This window comes from Chanodichthys erythropterus, chromosome 9 (assembly GCF_024489055.1).
Source record: "Chanodichthys erythropterus isolate Z2021 chromosome 9, ASM2448905v1, whole genome shotgun sequence".
Classification (NCBI taxonomy): Eukaryota; Metazoa; Chordata; class Actinopteri; order Cypriniformes; family Xenocyprididae; genus Chanodichthys; species Chanodichthys erythropterus.
This window is the reverse complement of record NC_090229.1, coordinates 7,800,242-7,826,048: the sequence shown is the minus strand read 5'-3', so window position 1 is coordinate 7,826,048 and position 25,807 is coordinate 7,800,242. Positions and strand designations below refer to the sequence as shown.

The window sequence follows — 25,807 nt, the reverse complement described above, 5'->3', positions numbered from 1 at the left end:
TTTTCTGTAAGTGTGATTTTTTTTTCTGATTTGAAGGCATTTCTGACTTTCATGTTCATGTTTCGTATACCATACATAGTTAAATATGAGAATATACAAAGATGACTTTGATATCTTGTCATAACCAGCTTATGGGATCACCTAAAACATGTAAATATGCATTTGACAAGGGCAGAAATCAACTTAGGGGCTTAGCAATGGCCCTGTTAATGAGATTACAGAATTTCCATGACAACTGTGAACTGGAAATTCTGGATTTAGGAACAATAATGCTGTATTTTCTCTTTGATCAATTACAAAAAAACATGCAAGGCCTTGGTGTTCAAGCGATTGCTGTAATCTAACATTACAGATTTGTGTCTGCTACCATGTTCCAAATGCCCACTCAACTTCATCTCCACTCAACTTCATCTCAGATGCTTCCCCTAAAATTAATTTGGAGAAATAAAATCTAAGACTTTAGATATACAATGACGGTGCACTCATATTGCTATGAATGGGAAAAAGGGCAACACGCGAAATGGCGGAATAGTCCCACCTTCTAAATAAAAGAACCAATCGCCAATTGGTCATTGTGTCACTTCAGCTGCTGTTAGAAGCTCCGGTTCTTATAGAAACAGTCAGTGTTCTGAGATGCGCGTTTATAGCCGCATTTCCACCGCAGGAACTTTCCCCAGGAACTAGAAACTTTTGGGGTGGTACTCAGTGTATTTCGACTGCAGGAACCAGGGTCTAAAGGTAAAAAATTCCCCCTCTGAAAGTACCTGCTTGATAGGTTGTAGTTTTTCAAAGTTACAGAACTTTCAGGGGTGGGACTTGGGCACTGAATATGCTGATTGGTTGAGTTCACGCAGCATTTTGATTGGTTGACTCCACGCAGCATTTTATTTCAACCATCGTCTGTTGCAGTGTGTGCAGTGAGAGTTGTTTGCTATTCGAATCAACAATGGAAAATTTTAAAAAAATATGACCGATGGACTGACGATGAGGTTCAGGCTTTATTAAGCTTATATGCAGAGGACGAAATCCAGCGGGAACTGGAAAGTCATGTGCAGTCCTACGTCACCGGACTATCTTCACTGTACTTTAGACTGCAATGGAAACGCAGCTAGCGTTCTACGCAGCTAGTTTCAGGGGAAAAAATTGTTCCGGATAATTTTGGTGGAAGCATATGACCACACATGCGCACTGACTGGTCCAGCCTGGAAAAACTGCACCAAATTCATGAGACCGTTGTCAGATTTCATTGGTGATTTCAAATATGAAATTTAATCGTAAGCTTGGTAAACCGCTTTGGAGAAATTTATGTTTCCCCATACAAAGAGATAGGAGTTGTACTTGCATGACTGAAATAGCTTCCCGAGAGGTGTTTTAAAGATGCCGCCAGAATGTGTCTGTGAAGTTTCAGCTTAAAATACCCCACAGATCATTTATTATAGCTTGTCAAATTTGCAAAAACACAATTGTTTTGTGTGTCCCTTTAAATGCAAATGAGCTGCTGCTCCCGGACACTTTTCAGAAGAGGGCGAAGGCTTTAACAGCTCACGCTTCAGTTGCTCAACAACAACAAAGCTGGAGAACACGGAGTCGACACTGATGGAGAGACTCAGGAAGAAGTTACAACTTTTAGAATGAAACTGGACGTTTATCCACTGGTTAGTGGATAAATTTATATAGTTGCTGTGGAGTTGATTCAACTCATCCACTAGCATGTGCCGTCATGTTAATCTTTTTTCTGCAAATCCAGTGTTGAATTGACCCTCGTTTGTGAAGCAGTCCGACATAAAATGACGGCATGACAACAACACTCTACTACAACAACTCTTCCTCTTCTCTAAAGCAGCCCAACATGGCCTCACTCCCTTTGTTGCATGTTCCCGGGGACAGGGTTTATGTCAGTTTTGGGGTTTGTGATGTCACCAACCCGGAAAGAAGCTCGTTGTAGTCCCTACCATCAGTTTGTTGTAGTCCATAATCTCCCTTTGCATTGAACTTTGAGCGTCAAAACTTTGCAGATATTGTTTATGCTCAAACAGCAACATTACACACTAACTAAAGAAAAAAAGTCAAATCATAATCAAGTACCCCTCTAAAGGGACTTTGATAAAAATAGACACAAAGGAGTCCATTTTTAAGTATATCAAGTGTACAGAGTTGTAAAATGAAATTAGAAAGCAGCTCAGATCATTTGGAGAAATGGTTCAATGATATGCTTACTAAGCAGAAGCAAAGCAGAAATTTGCTCTAGTTGCTGCCTAGAAGAATCAGATGAGATATTAAAGAGATGTCATTTTTGGTTTTCTTTCCCAGTGGTCTCTCTTGAACATTTTTTTGTTTTGCCAAAGCAAGACTAAACAGATCAATCGGCGATCATCACACCCTTTGTTCGCAAGTGAAGTACAGGCTCTTTATAGCTCAATAATGCACCACAGATGGACTAAGGGAGCTCAAATTGTATTATGACATTCAAAACAGCTTCTCTTGAGGTCTTAACCAGAGTATACCGAAGCGTAGAAGGCATATAGAATCCCTCTGACTCTGTTGTCTTGTTCCATTAGAGAAAAGCTAAAAAAAAAGCTTTATTAGTCTGTCACTCGGTCGACTCTCATAAAATCAATTTCCCATTTCACCTTACAAAAAGAAAAAAACCCTCTACATGCACTGAGAACAATATGTCCGCTTCTCATTTTGCTTCAAACATAAGAACCATGTAGGATGGGATTTGAGTCTTGTGGAACCCGAGGATATAGGGAGCGAGATAGCCCTCTCAAAAAAAGCTTACACCAGGGGAGCAAATCATACCATTCGTCACAGAGATTCTCTCATTCTCAGGCAGGGTGTCCAATGCCAGGAAGCCATGTGTTCTCAGACGAGCCTTATATTGCACTATGAGGGAGCCACCAAGAATGACCTTCTTGGGAGGAAGTTGGAGCCGTTTCAGGACAAAAAAAGAAGAGTTGCTCACACTTGTTTAAACCTCCCCCACCCCCTGAACAATGTGCACGGGTTTTGTGCTTTGTTGTGGGTAGAATTCTGATCATAAATGCTTGCGGTTGCCAATAATGCCCAATCACAACCTAGTCCCTGCCAAGCTGTTCAGTTCTCGCTGTAGTTGTTTCTCCATGCTTTTGTTGTAGAAAACACACAAAAAACTCTGATTACACAAATGTGCTCTCTAATCTTTGTCCAAATTGAGCTTGATCCAACAACAATGCACTCAGCAGTTTTCCAGACAAGCAAATTGGACACACTGAGTCACAAGGTCACTCATGCATATGCAAGATTTACATTTTTATCAACTATTATTGGGCTGAGATGATAAGAGGTAATGTGATGCACAAACAATGTGTGGTTTAAAATTAAAGTTAGTTCAATGATGCAAAATAAAATATCACATGGTTTTAAAGCTCTGTGTGTTTGGATGAAGATCACTAAATATGATTGCTGCTCAAAGTGAATATAATATGCAATGATAGTTTCCTCACCATGGCAAGCATCATGGGAGGTTGGCATTTTGAGATGTAGATGAAACATTTGTCGCCTCAACACAAGGAGCTTTGTAATGTCAGCCCAGTGTTAATGCGGTCCAGGCGCAAATTCTCCAAACCTTCCCATTAAAATTCCACGAGCGCAGAACGCAATATTAATGACTGCTGCACCAAACAGCACAAACTACCACTGCAACGTCATTTGAGGATTGAAAGTTTGGTAAAAACAATTGCATAGAATCAGAATCTAGAGCTGTAGAAAATAAAAAACAGCCTAAATGCTTGCTGGATTTAAGACAAAGCAGAACTAATATTTAAAAGCCTGCGGGATACCAGAAAGCTAGAGGCCGACAACATGATTAGTTGGTCTCTCTAATCCTCCTTGTCAATTAACGCCAGGTCCTGGCCTGCAGGAATCAAGATCCTGTCAAGCATCCATTTTGAAGCAGGATGGGCCAAACACTAAGGTATGTTTGTACAAAGGAATGAAAACTATAGGGTCAACATGAAAACCAGACAATCATACTATCAAACACAGTCCTAAAACTACCCCTAAAATCAAAAGGAAATGACTGTTGATGTAAACCTAAAATTATTTGTAAAATAAGAATGGCTGATTTGCTGTCGTTCCAAGAATTCCAGATTGTAGTTCCAGGACCAAAAAAGATACTGATCCAGGAACATGTCGAAATATACATATATACCAGAGTTATATTTTTTATTTTAATTTGTTTAAAGGTTTAATAAGCCTTATGGATGGAGAGAATGACAGATAGAACAAAAGATAGATAGAGCATATTATAGATAGGAAGAATGAACGACAAAACGAATGACAGATAGAATGAATAATAGACAGTACAACAGAACGAATGATAGACAGAATGACAGAATTTACAAATGATAGACAGAACGAAAGAAAGAAAGAACGAAAATGAATCAAAAACGATAAATGACAGAACCAACGATAGAGCGAACAAATGAACAATAGAAAGACAGAACAAACAATAGAACGACAGAATGAACGATAGAACACAACAAAAGATAAAACAAACAAATGATAGAACTAACTATAGAATGACAGAACAAACGATAGACTGATAGAACGAACGAATGATAGAATGACAGAACGAATGATAGAACGACAGAATGAAGGACAGAATGAATGATAGAACGACAGAACGAATGTTAGAACAAATGATAGATAGAACAAGCGATAGATAGAACTTATGATAGAACGAACAATAAAACAAATGATAGATAGAAAGAATGAACGATAGAATGAACAAATTAGACAGACAGACAGACAGACAGGAAGAACGAACGACAAAACGAATGACAGATAGAATGAATGAATAATAGACAGTACAACAGAACGAATGATAGACAGAATGACAGAATTTACAAATGATAGATAGAACGAAAGAAAGAACAAAAATGAATCAAAAACGATAAATGACAGAACCAACGATAGAGCGAACAAATGAACAATAGAATGACAGAACAAACGATAGAACGACAGAATGAACGATAGAACACAACAAAAGATAGAACAAACAAATGATAGAACTAACTATAGAATGACAGAACAAACGATAGACTGATAGAACGAACGAATGATAGAATGACAGAACGAATGATAGAACGACAGAATGAAGGACAGAATGAATGATAGAATGACAGAACGAATGTTAGAACAAATGATAGATAGAACAAGCGATAGATAGAACTTGTGATAGAACGAACGATAAAACGAATGATAGATAGAAGGACAGAACGAACGAACAGAACAAATGACAAAGAAAGAATGAACGATAGAATGAACAAATTAGATAGATAGATAGACAGACAGACAGACAGACAGACAGACAGATAGATAGACAGATAGATAGATAGATAGATAGATAGATAGATAGATAGATAGATAGATAGATAGATAGATAGATAGATAGATAGATAGATAGATAGATAGATAGATAGATAGATAGATAGATAGATAGATAGATAGATAGATAATGACTTGAAAGGAAGCCAATACTTCAATCCAGAATTTTGCATAACCCTGGTAGGTACAATATATTCACTCTCTCACTCACACACATGTAGATGTGTTCTCACCTCAAACAACCGCAGGACATTGGCCACCATGATGGACACGGAGCTGCCTGATGCCCCTATCACGCCCACCACACGCTCAGGCTTGCGTATGATTGGTTGTTCTCCATTGGAGCATCGAATATCAGACGTGTCTTTCTGAATGAGAGCCTGGACAAATGTCAGAGACTGCTCTAGAGCATAAGTGTCCCTGGAACATGTATCAAGAATCCGGGCCCCTAGTGTGATGTTGGGCAGTAGTTCTGGGTCACTGTTGATCTGGTCCAGTGCGTACAGCATGGCCTCCATCCGGTGGATTCCTTTCTCTTTCTTTATTTCTCCACACGGGACCCCTGCGGGACCCCTGGAATGGACTGGGAAAAGGCCTCCCAAGGTGATGTCCCCAGGGATTTTGATGGAATGTGGGTGCGAGTGATGGTGAACCGATGAACACGGGCTTAGCCACACCCACAGAATCCACAAGAGGCGTGGCCATGTGGTAGATTGACAGCTGCTCCAGCTTAAAACCCGGAACATCCCGACCTGATGGTTCAGTAAAAATGGAGGAGGGTGTGACGTCATGATGAATCAAACACGTGAGTGTTCATCCACTATCTGAGGAACCTGTTGGAGAAAAACAAAAATATGAAGAAAAATAGGGATATTTCCATATCACAATTTTCTTTTTAATTAATCTTTTAGCCATACCTCTAACATATTAAACTCATGCAAGTCTTGCACACCCTTTTGACCTGGGTCAGTAAGTAACCACCTAGCAACCATCCAGACTACCCTAGCAACCAAACAGCAACACACTAAAAAAATAAAAAACAGCGTGCTATAGCAAAACTTTAAACTTTTTTAAATCTGTCACTTTTCCAAATCTTTTTAACTCTACATTCTTACAATGCACAGTTCCCATTGAAATCACTGGAGATCACAACATTCTCTTATGACAATGATTCTACAATAGTGTTTTATGGGGGAAAAAAGGAGTAATTTGAATTTCTAGCACTCTCTAACTATTCATGCACAGTGTATAACACATCATAAACAAGAGTAGATACAATATGCTTTAAAGAAGACAGGTTTCATTCTCAAAGCATCCGCTGGGAACGGCATTGCATTGAAACACTGTGAATGGAGAGTGATATAGGCTGGCGTGTGGTGAAGCTCCAGGGAATGGATCCCAACTGCTCTGATGTGTACTGATTGTTAGACCAGCTGTGGAATGAGTGCCTCTCCGAAGGGTTCAAAGGTCAATGAAAGACTGAATTTGTTCAGAAAGCAGTGAGAGAAAAGACGTAATTGAGCTAACAATAAAAGAGAATGTAGCCAGTAGCTAAAACTTCAATACAAGAAAAGTTAACTTTGCTGATGACAAGAGTGTGTAGAATAATGCTCTTCTCTAAAGGATGATCATACAGGTTACTCAGAGATGCAAGAAAGAGAAATCCATCAGGGAAAGAGGAACAGACCTGTATATGAATAAAAAGAGAGGATGAATCAAGATGTTGCTTCTTCAATGATTTTGACTATTTTGTCCCTGTAGACATTCAGAAAATAAAATAACTAGATTATTTATACATGCATCATGGGAGAATTCTGTCACATTTGTCATTTCCCTGAATCAACAAATGTCATCTCCTGCATGTCTCTAATGATTTTGTTTCATACTGTAGCATTCTTACAGTGATGGAAATTACATTTTTCTGTCACTGGAAAAAATGTCTTTGCTTAGATTAATTTCATATACTAAGCATTTTATGCATCCTAAATAATAATAATAATTATTATTAATTATTATTTATTGAATAAACATATAAAATAAAATAAGAAATATTACTATTGAAAAATCAAGTATTTAATAATAATTATAATTATAATAGTATTTTTATTTTACATTACAAACTGTAAAATTACACTAATATTTCTGGCTGTCTTAGTTTCTTTATTATGATAATATATATAAAATTGTGGATTGCGTGTATATATATATATATATATATATATATATATATATATATATATATATACACACTAAATACATATGCAGGTGCTGGTCATATAATTAGAATATCATCAAAAAGTTGATTTATTTCACTAATTCCATTCAAAAAGTGAAACTTGTATATTATATTCAATCATTACACACAGACTGATATATTTCAAATGTTTATTTCTTTTCATTTTGATGATTATAACTGACAACTAAGGAAAATCCCAAATAGATAGATACACAATTTTATATATATAATCACAATAAAACTATTCTCATAACATAATAATATTTTATAAAACAATATCAATTACAGCTTGACTTGACTTGGAAATGACAATAAAATATTCTATTCACAAGTGATATTTACTTTTAATTTTTCTTTGCTTTTCTTGGACATACACATATGGTATAGTTTGATTCTTTTTTTGTTGTATTATTGGTCAAGTCAAGTCACTTTTATTTTTATAGCACTTTATAGAATAGAAGTTGTCTGAAAGCAGCTTCAGAGTAATAAACAGGAAAGTAACCGAATTAATGATGCAAACTTCATTAAATATGAGACAAATTCAAATTCTACTGTAAAGATGCTGTAACCAGATAACAGCGTCATTATTCAACTCAAGTCAGTTGATTCAGTTCAGTTCAATAACTGTGTAAAGTTGATTCATTATGAAACAAGCTCAATTCTGCTACAAAGCAGCTTATCATTATTCATTCTTCATCCAATAGTCTCAGTCCAGTCAAATCAGTAATATTGCTGAATATTAAGGGTCAGATTTACTAACAGCGTGCGGCAATGCAAACCCTCTTTTGGCGTTTAAAAAACTACTGTCAGGATTTACTAAAGACACAAGGTGAAAAATTAGCGCAACACCGTTATTTTTGCCTTATTGCATATGCGTTAGTAGGAGTTTCCTTTTTAGCTGCACAATTTATGGGAGGAGACTATTTAAATGAATCATGCAAGGTGATTTACTAAGGTTTGCGCTAGTCAATTTACTGGCATTTGCGCCAATTTAGCACCCAAAAATGTCTTAAAAGTCTTAAAAAATGTCGTAAACCAGACGCTAATTTGTGCTGCTCTTGGTAGATTGCGTTGGCCATTTGGAATTGAGATATCATGCTAATTTGAGTAAATCTGAGTAAATCTGTTTGGTAACCATTGGTAACCAAATAAACTACTTTTTGAGAATAATAATATTTAAAAAAAGTTATAATAATAAATGCACCATTGGTGCTCGGGCCCTAAAAAGGCATTTGAGAAGTAGCAAAAAAAATATGAAGGTAAAAAGCTTTAATATGACCTAGATATAAGATTTTGTAGCATCACCTTCCATACTAATGATTGAATCAGACTGCCACAACCAAAAGCAGTAGACAGTAAACAGTACACAAGAATTCCATTCCAAACACAAGCCATGGTTTATGTACGAGAGTGGAAGGATAGATCATTGGGGCTGCATCTGACAGCTTTCAGAACCTCTTAGTAGAAAGGCATTACATTTTGATGAAAATTTTACATCGTACACCAGAGCACATCACTGTAGCGACAGCATCTGCTTTTTGCTGCAGTTGCTTTGTGTTTGCTCAGAACTGCAACATCTACTCAGTGACAGGTGTTCAGCAAGCAACTTCAGATATCGAACGCTGCTGTTCCAGATCCTTATGAGCTTTGATTGCATTTACAGTAGGAACTGGATATTGCATTTGCTTCGAATAGCCTAACCAAATCATAAACTCTTCACATACTCTTTTCACCAGCTTCTCGGCTTGACTGCCAAAGGGTTTTCCTCTTGCCTTCCCTTTAAATTCATTCAGCAAACACAAATCAGATTGAATATCTAAAGCAAAGAAATGTCTCCCTTACTGTTATCGCCCTTATATGAGCTGGAGATGTGTGTGTAAAGTGCCAGAGTACCCCATTGCTACTTCGGAAATTAAAAGACATATTTAATATTGCAAATTAATTGTTATGAAAGTGGGTTCATTTCCTTGTGAGAAGTAATTTGATTCCAGGCTGGCACTAAAGTGGCAGAGGAACAACGTCAGGCGGTAATCGAAGGAGACAAGCTTTTCCCTGCACTCTCTCTGGTAAATATCATTTTCACGGTGATAAAACATCATTTGAAGCTGTTAAACATAATGGGCTGTTTCAATAATCCATGGTGGCATCATCTAATCACAGTAATCACTGTTTGTGAAGGACCTCGAATGTTTGGCGCTCATGGCGCAGCGGACACATGCGGTAATGTGGCATCAAAATAAACGCAAGACCGCTTTGTGCATTTAGACAGGGCAAACGGTTTTCACAGGACACCTCCCAAAGCTGATCGCATATAAAGAAAATAATCAACCTGTAAACAAGCAATAAAAGCCAACATGAAAAAGACTGCCCCAAGTGAATGATAAAAAGCAGCATGTTTATGAGGCATTTCAAAGGGAGAGGAAAACGCTTTCTAAATCATTTGCACATCAGAGGCAGCTAGTATGACAGTCAATAATAGCAGACTATTATACTAGATTTCTTCTTTCACTGTGAACCTCTTAGCTTTTCCTTCAATATATGCAATTAACTTAAGTATTATTTGACTCTAAGGACTTGAATTAAAGTAGAAACCTAATTATTAGGAATGGCCTCTGCAAAGAAAAAAGAAAAAATCATTTATTTCTTATCACAATTTCTTTAATCCCTCAGCCGAAAAACATTTCTGATATTTTCATGTTCAACCAAAATCCCAATTTCATTTCGTAGTCTGTGAACAGAGGCCTTGTTAATGCTTTTTAAAATTCATCAGCTGAAACTATTAATGCCCATTCGGGTGTCTGGGCTGCTGACAAATGGTGAGGTCATTCCCAGCGTGACATACTTACTCAAGATAATGTGATCACTCTTCAGAAATGAAGGGCTGGAATAATGGATAATACAACAAATCATTGGGGGCTTTTTTCCATCGTATTAGACCTAAATCTTGCAGCTGATATCCATTAGGAGCCGTTGGAGAGAAGTTTGAGAGAACTCGTTCTGAAATGATAGACTAGACGGAGTCAAAGTGACCCAGCACAAAAGAGGGTGTCACGTACATGAACTGTACCTGGATTAAGATGGACCATTCTTCAATAATGAGGTCAGCAGTTCGGATATAAGCTGAGGGTCTTTGCAATAGACTGTCCATAATAGTTGTAACAGATACTGGGGGTATTTTGAAAACCCATTCATCTTCTTGTTACCTGGATATGAGGGTTCATTCAGGATATAATGGGCAAAAAGAAATTCAGCAAATTCTACATTGTGCAGAAAACAAGCTAGAGTCACTACAAAATGCGGCCCAGTCACAAATGCCACCCAACATGTGCATACTTTGGTGATGTAATGGTGCATAAAATGACAGGTAATAGTCCGCATCAGGCAAAAGGGCAAATCGAGGGTGCTGTTTGGACTCAAAGAAATCCCTCATGAATCATAAAATGACAAATGAGATGCTTGTTGGATTCACTGACACATACAACAGATGCCCATCACAAGAAATGCACATCAAGTGTGTGATTTGGGACAAGGCCTATGTCTTGCAACCAATGCTACATGCACAGCTTTTTGGTTACAGAAAAATGTAACTTTCTGTTGAATTTCATCATTCTTTAACTACCAAAACCATGATAATCTTGTAAGGACGAGTCATATCTGGGCTTTTCTGATTTCTACCTAGTCAGAAAAACTGAAATATTACAGCCAAGGTTTGACTGCTTAGAATGAGCAAGTTAGCCCTGCTGGTAGACGCCATTACTACACCATTGGGCACAAAACAATACTAGTTTTATTTTGTTTATTTATTTTGCTATTATTTTTCTATTTTGCTATTTGCTATTATATTCTCTCACAAATGTTTTGGTTCCACCGAGAAACTTTGCGTTCACTCGCAAAACCTTTGCGTTCCCCCCAGAAACTTTGCGTTCGCTCACAAAACATTTTGCGTTCTCTTGAGACTCTTTTGTTTGCAAAAACCTTTGTGTTCCCCCGAAAAAATTTGTGTACGCTCACAAAATGTTTTGCGTTCCGCTGAGAAACTTTGTGGTCTTTCGCAAAACCATTGTGTTCCCCCCAGAAACTTTGCGTTTGCTCACAAAACATTTTGCGTTCTCCTGAGACTCTTTTATTTGCAAAAACCTTTGTGTTCCCCTGAAAAAAATTGGTGTTCGCTCACAAAACGTTTTGTGTTCCGCTGAGAAACTTTGTGTTTGTTCGCAAAACATTTGCGTTCCGCTGAGAAACTTTGCGTTCGCTCACAAAACATTTTGCGTTCTCCTGAGAAACTCTGAGTTTGTTTGCAGAAAACCTTTGTGTTCCCCCGAAAAAAATTGCATTCGCTCACAAAACATTATGCGTACTGCTAAGAGACTTTGTGTTCATTCGCAAAACCTTTGTGTTCCCCCGAGAAATTTTGCATTTGCTCACAAAACTTTTGCGTTCTGCGGAGAAACTTTGCATTTGCTCACAAAACGTTTGGCATTCCGCCAAGAAACTTTGCGTTTGCTCACTAAACTTTTGCGTTCCACTGAGAAACTTTGCGTTTGCTCACAAAACATCTTGCGTTCCCCCGAGAAGCTTTGTGTTCGCTCGCAAAAACTTTGTGTTCCCCCGAGAAATGTTGCGTTCTCTCAAAAAATGTTTTGCGCTCTTTTGAGAAACTTTGTGTTCGCTCACAAAACATTTTGCGTTCACTTGTAAAACGTTTGCGTTCCGCCAAGAAACTTTGTGTTCGCTTGTAAAACGTTTGCATTCCACCAAGAAACTTTGCGTTCGCTTGTAAAACGTTTGCATTTCACCAAGAAACTTTGCGTTCGCTTGTAAAACGTTTGCATTTTGCCAAGAAACTTTGCGTTCGCTTGTAAAACGTTTGCATTTCGCCAAGAAACTTTGCGTTCGCTTGTAAAACGTTTGCATTCCACCAAGAAACTTTGCGTTCGCTTGTAAAACGTTTGCATTTCGCCAAGAAACTTTGCGTTCGCTTGTAAAACGTTTGCATTCCACCAAGAAACTTTGTGTTCGCTTGTAAAATGTTTGCATTTCGCCAAGAAACTTTGCGTTCACTTGTAAAACGTTTGCATTTCGCCAAAAAACTTTGCGTTCGCTTGTAAAACATTTGCATTTTGCCAAGAAACTTTGCGTTCGCTTGTAAAACGTTTGCATTTCGTCAAGAAACTTTGCGTTCGCTTCTAAAACATTTGCATTTCGCCAAGAAACTTTGTGTTCGCTTGTAAAACGTTTGCATTTTGCCAAGAAACTTTGCGTTCGCTTGTAAAACGTTTGCATTTCGTCAAGAAACTTTTTGTTTGCTCGCAAACCGTTTTGCATTACCCCCAAAACATTTGCAAGAGAACACAAAAGACAAATTGACACAATTTTTCCTCCATCTCCTCCATTTTTCCTTTGTCATGTACCTTTAGGGGCTTCATAATCAGGTGATTGGCAAAAAAAATCTCCTACATATTAAACTGTGCCCACGAGTGCACTCTGTTGTGAAGGATTTCACATGAACTCTTGTTGATTTTTCTAGGGCAGTCTCACAGAGCACACACGTTATCAAACAAAGATCACACACTGTGAATTCTTGACATTATGCGAGAGGGCACAGGGAGCAGCTACAACACTTTTTGCAAACATCTCTGACGACATATGACATTGTGTTCACACAAATGGAAGACTTTTAAATGCTGACCTCTCATGCACAGAAGCATGACACAGCCGACAGGGGGTTCACTGTTGCATTGATAATTCAAAGAGACTCAACAGACTTTATACCATGGATTAAGAAACTAGGAATTCATCCTACAGGACATGGAAAGCAGATAAAAGGAGCTTCAAGACAAATGCACAAAAGAGCACAAAAGTCATCCATATTGCAATGGTTGTCAAGAGCTACTTAACTCCTCTTTAGTGTAATTATGATGGACACGTCAAGGCCTATATATTTATCTACATTATGAAATAATGCATGCTTTAATGTTAACGCAGACCTATGCCCTTTCAAATGCTACACATCATGTGCTCACTACACTAAATTTGCATAATAGAGGCACATCAAGTAAACAAAAGCCATACAGGATTGAAGATGCATTGATAAAATGATTAGAATGGCATTTTCCAACAGAGAAAAAAACAAAACATATTCAATCTCAGTCCATTTCTTCCCTTTATGTTTGCACAAAATCTTGAGATTGCTCTGTGTGGACTATAGGCAAACATTGTGAAGTATCTGCAATTTCAGCAGCATTTGAAATAATATAAAACTTTGATTCTTATACTTTATGAACTAATCTGTTATGATTGCTTATTCACCTTTACAAAAAAGTAACATGATACATGATGTTATTACATAACGGTAAATAATATATAACGATACTGAAAGCAAGATTACCATATGCATTTACCATAAGGCACAGTATGCACATTGTATTCCAAGGCACTTCAAAGAATACTATAATTTAACCACAGTAATAGCCCCCAAAATGTTATTACCATGGTTCTTTGCCCCCCCAAAAAAAACATTTTCCATGCTACAATGGATAAAATCCTAAGTATATTCAAATAGCATGAAATTTACATTGTACTCCAAGGCGCTTCATAGTATACTATAGTATTATCATCATAGCAGTGTCCAAAACCTTGGTAATAACATTGTACCTTGATTTGTTCATGGTACTGTATGATTGACATTCACCATAGAATTCATTTAGTACTCCATTTTGGAGTACCTTGTGTTACATGAACACAAAAAGAAAAGGAAAAGGGAAAAAAGAACATGATAATACCGTAGTACGTTTTGTCTGTCCATTGTTTTATGTTTTGAATACTTAAAAATACTGACTGAAAACCGAATCAACTTTGAGGGCGCGAACGACATGTGTAAAAAAAAATTACACAACGACAAAAACTGAGATTTTCAACATAAACATTATTGTCCGATTTTTTTACCTGTTCATCCTGATGTTGAACTTTCTCCAGGAGTCTGTCGAGACATCCACGACTTCTCATCAAAACCTCGAAGACATTACGCCTCACACAAACCACTTGCAGATTTTGGCATTTGTTTAGTTCACCTATGACCTATTGGCATCACCTATGACCTGTTTAAAGAAAGCGCGGAGCTCTTTTCCATTGTTTCATTCATTCAGTGATGCGTTCCTCAGTTCTGTCCGCGTCCTCGCCTCGCGCTGCGTTTTCACCATGAAATGAGATTCATATCGAACATACAGTATTTCTCAACACTGTGCCGCTTCTAATCTCTGTCAAATCTCTTAAAAGCTCGATTCCCCTCCCTTCCTCTCGCTCTATCGCTCTCTCAATGTGTGTGTCTCTTTCTCTCTCTCTCTTTTCACTCCACGCTGTCATGCTGTTTGTGCTGGTCACTCTACGCCTCATGTTCAGTTTGGGGAGTGTTGATGTTTATTTTAATCTCTTTTGTTGTACTTTTACACAATATATTTTGCTGGGGACCTCAAGCACAATTCGTTATTAAAATGGAGTCACATTCTGAAAAATGCATGTGTAGCTACTTTGTGGTAAAAAAAAAGGCTAATATTTGTTTATTGGGTTTTGATTAGCTCAGACAAACCTATTGAAATCATTTTAATGGTAAAAAGTCTCGTTTAAAACGTGCTAAGGTCTTAGAAATGTAGTTTTACATTCCTACATATAATTTAAATCTTAAAAACAAATTGATTTGATGACTATGTTTTAATTGTAACCAAATAAAAGGTACTGAAAATACACACAGCTTAATTATTTAAAACAAACAAACACACAGAATAAAAGTTTTTTTGTCATGGATATTATTATTATTATTATTTTGATGGTTACTACTTTTAACATTTTTACTTTTAAAAATGGCTTACAGCATCTTGGCTATGCTATACACATCTTAATGCATGTTTAAATAAATTTATAGATGCAGAAAAAAAATCATATTGATCCATAAGCCTACATTACTGTGACTGCAAGCATGAAAACATAAAGTCAATCTCAATAGAACATAACAGAGCATGTAAAGTGCTGCATATTTGTAATATTTATTCATTGAAAGAAACAGATATGAAAAAATACATTTTTTGATTCAAATCTGTCAAAAATCTGTCAAATTTATATCTTAATTTGGAACCAATCTTAAATCCTCTATGAATCAAATAAGACCTTGCTGTAGGATAACTTTAAATTATTTATTAATTTATTCAGTAAACATCTGCTATTATTACATGTTATGTGAGTAGATAATATCTGACATACAGTGGCAAGAAAAAGTATGTGAACCCCTTGCAGAATCTGTGAAAATGAGAATTGTTTTAATAAAATAAGAGGGATAATAAAAATGCATGTTATTTTTTGTTTAGTACTGTCCTGAGTAAGATATTTTACATAAAAGACGTTTGCATTTAGTTCACAAGACAAAACAATAGCTGAATTTATTAAAATAACCCCATTCATAAGTATGTGAAGCATTGATTCTCAATACTGTGTGTGGTTACCTGATGATCCACGACTGATGGTTGTTCATGAGTCTCTTGTTTGTCCTGAGCAGTTAAACTGAGCTCTGTTCTTCAGAAAAATCCTCCAGCTCCTGCAGATTCATCAGTTTTCAAGCATCTTTGCATATTTGAACCCTTTCCAGCAGTGACTGTATGATTTTGAGATTCATCTTTTCACACTGAGGACAATTGAGGGACTCAAACTCAACTATTAAAAAAGGTTCAAACATTCACTGATGCTCCAGAAGGAAAAACGATGCATTAAGAGTCGGGGGTGAAAACTTCTCTCTGTTCCTCTCAAGGTTTCTCTCTCTCTTCCACCTGAACATCTCATTGAGATTTTTCTTTGCTACTGTCACCTTTGACTTGCTCACTAGGGTCATTTAGGCTCTGTAAAGCTGCTTTGAAAGAATATGTATTGTGAAAAGCATTAATAAAACTGACTTGACTTGCCAAATTATGATAAAAATTCCATTAGTATTCCCTTGGGATTTTCGTTTTGTGATTCAGTACCTTTAACAACACCTTCTGTTGACTTCAACCTTAGGCTGCAGGTGTGACATCCTGTCAAAAGGCGAAAAATCTCTCACCTAGTGCTTCGGCTTGAGCTAATACACAGACTAAATAAAAACCATCTGTTTTCTGTGTAAATGTTGAATTGATCACTTTAAAACAACTGCACTGCATCATCAGCAAGAAAGTGTGACTTTGTCATCCAAAAGCTAATATGAGGTCTAATGGCTGGAAAATCTGAATAAAGAGATACAAATCAACACATAACTGAATAGGTACAAAACTGACATGAGATATTATTTGATGTATATTGTGTGTAAATAATAATAATAATAATAATAAAGTTTGTCAATGAAATATATACAGTCAAACCAAAATGTATTCAGACACCTTGAACATTTAATACATTAATTCAGTTTATTCACTATAGTTTAAAAAATGGTAATAAAATATGACAAGATCTCAGAGACAAACTGTGTCAGAAAACATTTTTAATTATGTCAGATAGCACTTAAGCAAAACATAGTCAGGTCAAAGTGTCTGAATAATTTTTGATTCCCAATTTTTATCAATTTTACTGTATGAAGAATATTGGGTATACTATGTCACAGTTTACTTGATTTTGCTATCCTCACTTACATAAATGAACTATAGTGTCCTGCAACAACTAGTAAAAATATATCAAAAATGTCTGAATAATTTTTGGTTTGACTGTATTTAAGATACTTTTAGAGATTTTGGATGTACTTAGTTTGGGGACAAATAATTCCATAAGGGACATTTGGTGATCAGAAAATGATTAATTATTAACAATAGGCTACTCTAGTCTTTAAAAATGCAAAAGGTTTTCTTTTGAGATATATTTGAGGTATTGTTAAGTCAATGACATGCCCTCATTTAGCTAAAAACATTGTGTGTAACCTCAGGCTCTTCCATGGAGCTTGTCAATAATAAGTCCACTGCAAAATCTTTTAGAAAAAAAACATATGCTTAATGGCATCTTCTTTCCTATATTGCCCATGACACGACATATAGAGACAACAGATGGGGAATTACATTAAAAACATATTTAATCACATAGTATGGGGGAAAAGAGTATAATACCAGTGTTGGGGGTAACGCATTACAATAATGTGAGCAGATTACTTTTTGTCAATTAACTAGTAAAGTAACGCATTCATTTTAAATTTACAACAAAATATCTGATATACCTTTACGAATAAGTAATGCAAATTACTTTGTTTTCCCATTTATTTATTGACTTTGCATTTCCTTCAGCCTGAGGCTTATTCTTCATTTCAGTTCTGGTGTGAAAGAGCCTTTATATTTGCAAAAAATTTAATTTTAAGTTTTTTTGTTATTAAAAAACAAACAATCAAGCCCAGTCCAGTTGAAAAAAAAGTAATGTAAACATAACGTAATGCATTACTTTCTATAAAAAATAACTAAGTAATGCAATTAGTTACTTTTTTAGGGAGTAATGCAATATTGTAATGCATTACTTTTAAAAGTAACTTTCCCAAAAACTGATTAATACAAAATCGCTTTTAATATAAAATAGCAAACCAAATATTAAAACAATCATTTCATACATGACCAAAGACACCTTAATGATGAAAAGAACACTTACTTCATGGGGAAAATATAGCAAAACGCCAATGCATTTTAGGGATCAGCATTCTTTTGTGAGACCATGCATAAGTAATTCCAGTGTTGTATTTTTAGTGCAATAGGGAAACTGTGCAGGGTCTGAAGACATTAAAGTTGCATAAACTCAAGGGGGATGTTCCAAGACCTGGAACCACCTGCTTAACACGAAAGCAGCTGATCACGATTATATAATATAGCACAAATATGTTTCAAACAAAACATTTCAACTAAATAATAATAAATTGGATAATGAAACAACTGATAAAGTGTTTGATAAAGTAATGAATGACACCTGTGGTTCCTCTGCTAGAAAAAGTATGTGAACTTGAGGAGAACTGACTTCATACGTCCACAAAGTTAATACAAAAGTAAAAGAAAGTTAGTTCTTCTGAGAAAAGCTCTAGCAGCATTGCAGATGACACTTAAATTTTTACATTTTTAAGTGTGGCTTGAGTGTCCAGATACTTTTAGGGGCTTCTGTACATCTGATCTACTGAATGAGCACATTAAATGTTTTAAAATGTCCTGACTCTGAAATGTGGCTCTTCCAGAAAATAGCCAGTGAGTATGGGTTCAAACTAGGGCTCAAGACCTTTACCTTCATCTCCCTGAACAGGCCAGCTAAGAGAGTCTGAATTATTCAGTGTTGATTAGAGCACCAAACCAGCACTGGAAAAGATCCAGATCAGTTCACACTCTTTATTTTCATTTATAACCAGTGCTTGAAATGTTAAAAATTGCTGCTTATTCTATCGAGCATCATTCCACTAAAAGCTACGAGGCCAGCAAGCATAATTCTTGAGAAAGTATACCCTAATCATAGCTTCACAGAGACATTTCTGGCCAAGAATCAGAGTTGCCAAGTCTGCGGTTTTCCGGCTATTAACACTGTTGCCGCAGGGTTTTTTTTTATGTCCGCAGGTTGAAGCGACCCCAAATAACATGATATTTAGGAATGCAAATTTGACCAGAGGAATCCCTCCAAAAACACAAATTTTACCCCCGGAATTGGCACTAGTTTTGAGTAGCAATTGGGCAGGTTTTGTTCTGAAAACCTGGCAACCCTGCCTAGAATATACTTTTAATAAACAGTAGGCTAATAAGGATGTTGAACATGTTTGAGAGTGTCTGTGTGCACTAGAGTTCAGCATAGATAGCCTACCCAGGCTACTTTTGTTACACACATTACCAAATTTTGTAGGGCCTGTCTAGAACAGAGTTTAGCACACAGTGTCCCATTTGAAATATGCCATGTCAAGTTAAAAGCTGTTAAGTTCTCAAACTGTTTCATTCTTTTGCACTTAGTCTGTTAAGCGCTCTAGTAAATGCGTCGTTTGTGAGTGTTGTCGAAAATTGGACTTGTTTTTGTAGAGATGCTACTGAGGGACCATTTACACAACACTGTTTTCAACTAAAATGTGAAATTGTTATGGGTTTTGGCCGTTCATTTACACTCTTAGCCCAGATTTTATATTTACTTAAAAATATAATTACAATATACTTAAAATAATTAAGTTTGGTTGCATTACTTATAAAATATAAGTATATTCTACTAATTTGTGGGTGTATTTGAATGTGTCAATAAATGTAAGTTAAATGCACTTAAATTATGAAGTTTTTCTCCTGACCACGCCTCCTACACACTGGTTTGTGGCAGGTAATGACGCCATTTTGTCGTGGTGTGTATGAATTCAAGGAGCTGTTGATGAGCAGTTGGAACATTTGTTTTGGCTGTTCTACAGACATTTTTTCCAAACATTTACCTTTTTATAGTTTTTCACCAAAGGAGAAAATCACAATTTTTAAGTTACCATCATCGAGGTCAGGGTTTGTTTTAGTTGAGCTCTTGACCCTTGACTTTTTAATATTAGATTTTGTTTGGGCAGTTTTAACTGCATTAAACCAGATAAGCAAAGTTATAAGATGATCAGGTGGTGTTGATTATGTTTTCACATAATCATTATTTGATCTGAATCACTGAACTCATTTAGAGCCCAATCTCTGAATTAGATTCACATTATTGATTACAGCAGCACTGTGATTCTACAGCGGAAGATCAACTTTTACAATACAATTTTTTTTTTTTTAAGTTGTCCTTATCACAAAAAAAATATATATATATTTTAGGCACACACAGACATCAAGAATCAGCGTATGAATCTCAACAACGATGACAAGCAACATATTCTGATAAACAAGCTACTAAAAAGTCACAGAAAAACAGCAAAATTTAAATAGTGAGGATAAAGAAAATTACTAAGACAATTCAGCTCATAATTTATTCCTGCAGCAATGCATGATGGGAGGCATGGATGTATTTTGATTGGTGGCAAGTTAACTTGCTTAGTACATTGAACTTAAATATACTATGTGTAATAAATACAAAGTAATTACTATTACAAAAATTTTAAGTTAAATGAACTCGAATTATTAAGTTCACATTACTTAATCATTACTTAATTTTTTTAGGGCAACCAGTTTCCTCAATTTTTTTAAAAGTAAATTCAACTTATCCGGGCTAACAGTGTACATGACAACTTCGTTCTGGCAGCCTGAAAATGTAAGCATTTTAAAACAGATTTCAGATTTCATGTAAACCTAAACTAATATTTTTTCCCCTTTCTCGTTCTCAGTACTTCCCTAACATTCTGACAAGGTTCTCTCAAAGTTATGAACAAACGTTCTTTCAGTAACATTAATAGAACATTAGTTCAGTTATCTGGTCTTTAATAACGTTATCAAAACATTAGCACAAAAATGTTATTTATACATCATTCATGGATCGTTTTTCTGAAACATTTTAGTCAGACGTTTGTCTAATGTTTTTTAAACGTTACTGTTTACTTTTTTCAGATGGTTCATAGAACATTCAAAAGTAACATTGCCATAATACTTGCAAAATAAGAAAATAGGGAAACATTTCCTTAATGTTTTCTCTAACGTTCACATAACCAGTTTTCAACTTTTGTAGAACATTTAGCAAAACATTCTTAAAACATATTTTTGTTTGCTGTGGACCTGCCAGTCACTGTAAAGAACTAAATAAAACACAGACCAATGTTGAGAAATAGATGAAAGCCACAAGAATGACCAGTTGCAGCCTGCGGGCTACTGACCACTGCATGAGATCATGCTGCATTTGTTGATTTTCTTTCCATTGCATTCAATAAAGCTACAACTAGTATACATCATGTGTGCCTATTACAAATGCAGAGCATGTTTGGCCTGCAATCAGCAGCCTTTTAAAGCATGTGAGTTTGACTCACACTGAGACAAAACCTCATGTCGTGGCACATTTCGCATTTATCTCAGAGTGAACAGAACCTCCTGCAGTTCAATTGCACATTTGCTTTCCCCCCACCTGATAAATATTTAAAATGTGTAAATAAATCATTAACGTATGAAGCCCCTCAGGTAGTGGAGAGTTCATTTAGTGATGTTGTTAGTGTCCACATTTGTGTTTGTATTGATTTGTGACTTCACCTTTGCGTGTGAGTAAGTGTGTGTGTAGAAGGTCAATGCACCTTGAGGTAGGTGAAATGCACTAGGTGCTTTGATTAGTGTGTGTGTGTCTGCATGCACTTTTTGTGATTTATGAGGACACAAATTTGTATAATGACATGGGAATTACACTGGTATTACGACGTAAACATGTAGCCCATATGAGTACATTTCATGAGTCCTCATATTTAAAATAGCTTTAAAAACATACTAAACAATGTTTTATTAAAAATGTAAAAATGCTGAATGTTTTCTGTGATGGGAAGGTTTAGGTGTAGAGCTAGTGTAGGGGGATAGAATATACATTTTGTACAGTATAAAAACCATTATGCCTATGGAATGTCCTCACTAAGATAGCAAAACAAACCTGTGTGTGTGTGTGTGTGTGTGTGTGTGTGTGTGTGTGTGTGGTGCTGGTATTCCCTGGGTTATGGGGACCAACACAAGTGTCCCCACACAAATTAGTAATACCAGTAAAATTTGACCTTGTGGGGACATTTTTTGGTCCCCATGAGACAACAAGCTTTTAAATCATACAGAATGATCTTTTTTGAAAATCTAAAATAGCAGAAAGTCTTCTGTGATGGGTAGGTTCAGTGTAAGGGGATAAAATATACAGTTTGTACAGTATAATGTCTATATACGTCTATGGAATGTCCCCATAAAACAGGCATGTATGTGTGTGTGTGTTTGTGTGTGTGACTCTAACTAGTGTTGTCACAGGGGTCTAGACAGATGGCTCTGTGTTTTATTCTCTCTGGTTCTGGCTGCAGTTATGGATGCTGTTTGAAGTTTGCGGTAACAAAGTCGTATCTTGCAATCCCATTTCATTACTCTCTCATAGTCTTCCCATTAAATTATGTGGTTTGTTTTGTTTTCTTTGGGCACATTAACAAGACACTGTATCAGAAGAGGATAATTTACAAAATGAAATGGTTTTGACAAATTGGACAAATAGAGTTTTTGTTATATTTTTCATGATGCCTAGATAATGCAACAGAATCGGTCTGTTCTTGCTGATATAAGATTTATCAAACAAATGCAGCAGGGGATTTAGCTTCAAATAACATCAGCTGGAGATTTCTTTGTTCTGCTGCTATGCACCCTTGTTACATTTGCCTGTCGCAATCTATCCACACCATCATGAACCATGAGCCGTTTGTTGTGCGTATAAATTTGGTGGACAGTGTACTGTCAGAAACGTGTCTTCAGTTGTCAGTCACACTCTGCATAAAACAAACACACGCAAATATGGTCCTCAAGTGATTTCACATCTGTCAAGCTGTTCTTTGAGTTTCAACTGGCCAGGACCCAAATGGACCATGAAGATGACTCATATAAAATCAAACTTGTTTTAAAAATGTCAGTTTAGGTTATTTAGTCCATGTGTATCACATCGCCTCTGTTAATGTATCTCCTCTAGACTGTCAGTGATCATTTCCATGTGCAATTGCTCGATAAGATAATGTAAGATAAGATACTGCATGGCCAAAGCACTCTAATGTTTGTGTACATTATATTTTTTTTCCACAGAATATTACTTTGTATTTTTATCAAGTTTTTGGCCAAGTCTCACTATTAACTACGACTTTTGCCTTAATAAACTCCTAATTATGGCTTATTAATAGTTAGTAAGGTGTTAAAGATTTTTCGTGTTAAAGCTTTTTAATACTTTAATTCATCAAGGACGCATTAAATTGATCAAAAGTGACTGTAAACAGACATTTATAATGCTACAAATGATTTCTATTCCAAATAAATTCTTCTGAACTTCATATTCATCAGAAAATTTTGAAAAAAAAAAAAAATGTATCACAGTTTCCACAAAACTATTAAGTAACAAAAACTGTTTCCACATTGATAATATTAAGAACCAATATTAATAATTGAGCATCAAATCAGCTTATTAGAATGATGACTGGAGTAATGATGCTGAAAATTCATCTTTGATCACAGGGATAAATAACATTTTACAATATATTCCATTAGTATACATTTATTTTAAATTGTAATAACATTTCACAATTTTACTGTTTTTACTGTATTTTTGATCAAATAAATGCAGCCTTGGCGAGCACAAAATATATATTTAGTAAGAACATCATGCATCCATTTTCCAAACCAATTTTTTGTCATATATTGAATCACTGGTACACCTAATATTAAGTGTTTATATAGACTATAGGGTATGCATAGACGTCACTTTCCCACCGGAACGCGCTCCCTCAGCTGGACTGAGTGGCAAAAGAGCCGCTGCATGACTGGAAAACTGTGAAAACGCAAGTAAAACTAACGATTACACTAAAGGTTGGTCTCGAATGTGTTCCTTATGACATGTCTAAGAAACCTAATCCATGCTAAAACTGACGGGTTAAATATGGACAAAACCAAGGATTGGGTTGTTTTCACCCAGCCATTTTTTTCAACAAATTTTGGATTTATTTTTTTTAGCCAGCAATATAGTACTATAGTAAAAGGCGAGTTTTTGCTCACCCTCAAATAGGGGCAAATTTGTGGGGTATTTTAAGCTGAAACTTGACCAGACCAGAGACTTATATTACATCTTGTGAAAGAGGGCATAATAGGTGCCTTTTAACCCAACCTGCTGTGTTTGTCCATATTTTACCCAGCTTGGGGTTTTTTAACCCAGCATTTTTTAGAGTGTGGATATTAACATGCAGCCAAGAATCGTGTTTCCTTACATTTATATGTGCCTGATTTCGACGCCGGGGAAATACATAAAGCAAATCGGCTTTTGAATGCTTTAACTACAATATAGGTAGGTCTAAATCGGAGTGATCACTTATCAATGTTATATATTTCGTCATATCGTCCAGCCCTAAAACTTGTATAGTTTTTGTCAGTGTTTATTTAAAAACACCCAATTATACAGAATATAAGATGGTAAATAATTTATGAGTTGTCGACACAATATATAATAATACAATATATAGGGTATGATTTTACCCCAGCAATCCAACATATTGACACAAAATGATAACTGCAAAACATGTTTCTTTGCCTGAAGTCCAGCTGTTTCTGTGAATTGTTGATCTATTTGCTTTTTTTTCTGTAGCTTTCAACAGTCTGTAAAAATATACCTCAGATTTTGTGTTAAAGCTATTTGTACAGTCAGTTGCAAAGCTCTTTACCGCTTTGTATTTATTTTGTGTGTTTTTCACGGCATTCACGCTGAAAACCAATGCTGCCACTCAGTGGGCGTAACCGCAGTCATAACGGTCGACGGTGACATCACGTGCATACCCTCTATTCAGACTATTTTAGACTGGTTTAGGTTGTACCACTGCGGAGTACGGTACCTGCGTGACTCGTCGTAGATATAAACAGAGAGAAGTACCTCCGGCAAGGTGGCTACAACGTCCTTCTGCAAGATGCATGTAGTCAAGTCCTTTCACTCGGCCGCCATATTTGCAACGCCTCCGGTCATCCAAGACTAATGTGTCCTATCTATTTGAATGGGGGAATCCTGAAATCTCAAAAACTGCTTTGCGAACTCACAGTTAAATAACATATTTCAAATCAGCAACAAAACCTGACATGATATGTCCCATTCATGTTGTGTCTTATGCTCAAATAGCGTTAAAAAAGATTATTTTTCAGGCTAGATGAACCAATGCGCATGTGCAGTCCTAAGCGCGAGTGTCAGGTTTCTATGGGAACCGAAGCTTCCAACGGCAGCTGTTGTGACGCAATGACTTTATCCATCAGCGATTGGCTCTTTTATTTAGAAGGCGGGACATATTCCGCAATATTGTGCATTGCACTCCCATTCATAACTAATAGGAGTGAACAGACTTTTTAGGGCTAGAGCCTCAAAAGTTACGGACTACACTGCAGCATCAGTTTTCAAAGCTAATGCGGATTCTTTCCTGTGTGACAGCTAGCCCTGGTCTCACATATTACATGAGCTACAATAAACACTAGTTGTGTCCCAATTCACATACTTGTGCACTATTCTACAACATTTTTAAAATGGTGCGAGTAGTGTGTTCACACAAATTCCAAAAAGAAAAAGTGCACTTTA

At 36.3% G+C, this 25,807-nt stretch overlaps 1 protein-coding gene across 1 annotated transcript in view; it reads right to left on the bottom strand.

Annotated features, from left to right (window-relative positions):
- grm6a (glutamate receptor, metabotropic 6a) overlaps window positions 1-6,161 on the bottom strand; it is a 61,956-nt gene extending 55,795 nt beyond the window's left edge. Inside the window, exon 1 of the mRNA XM_067393512.1 lies at window positions 5,604-6,161. Within this exon, the coding sequence (XP_067249613.1) occupies window positions 5,604-6,161 (558 nt within the window). The remainder of the gene's footprint in view (window positions 1-5,603) is intronic.
- Window positions 6,162-25,807: the final 19,646 nt, after the last annotated feature.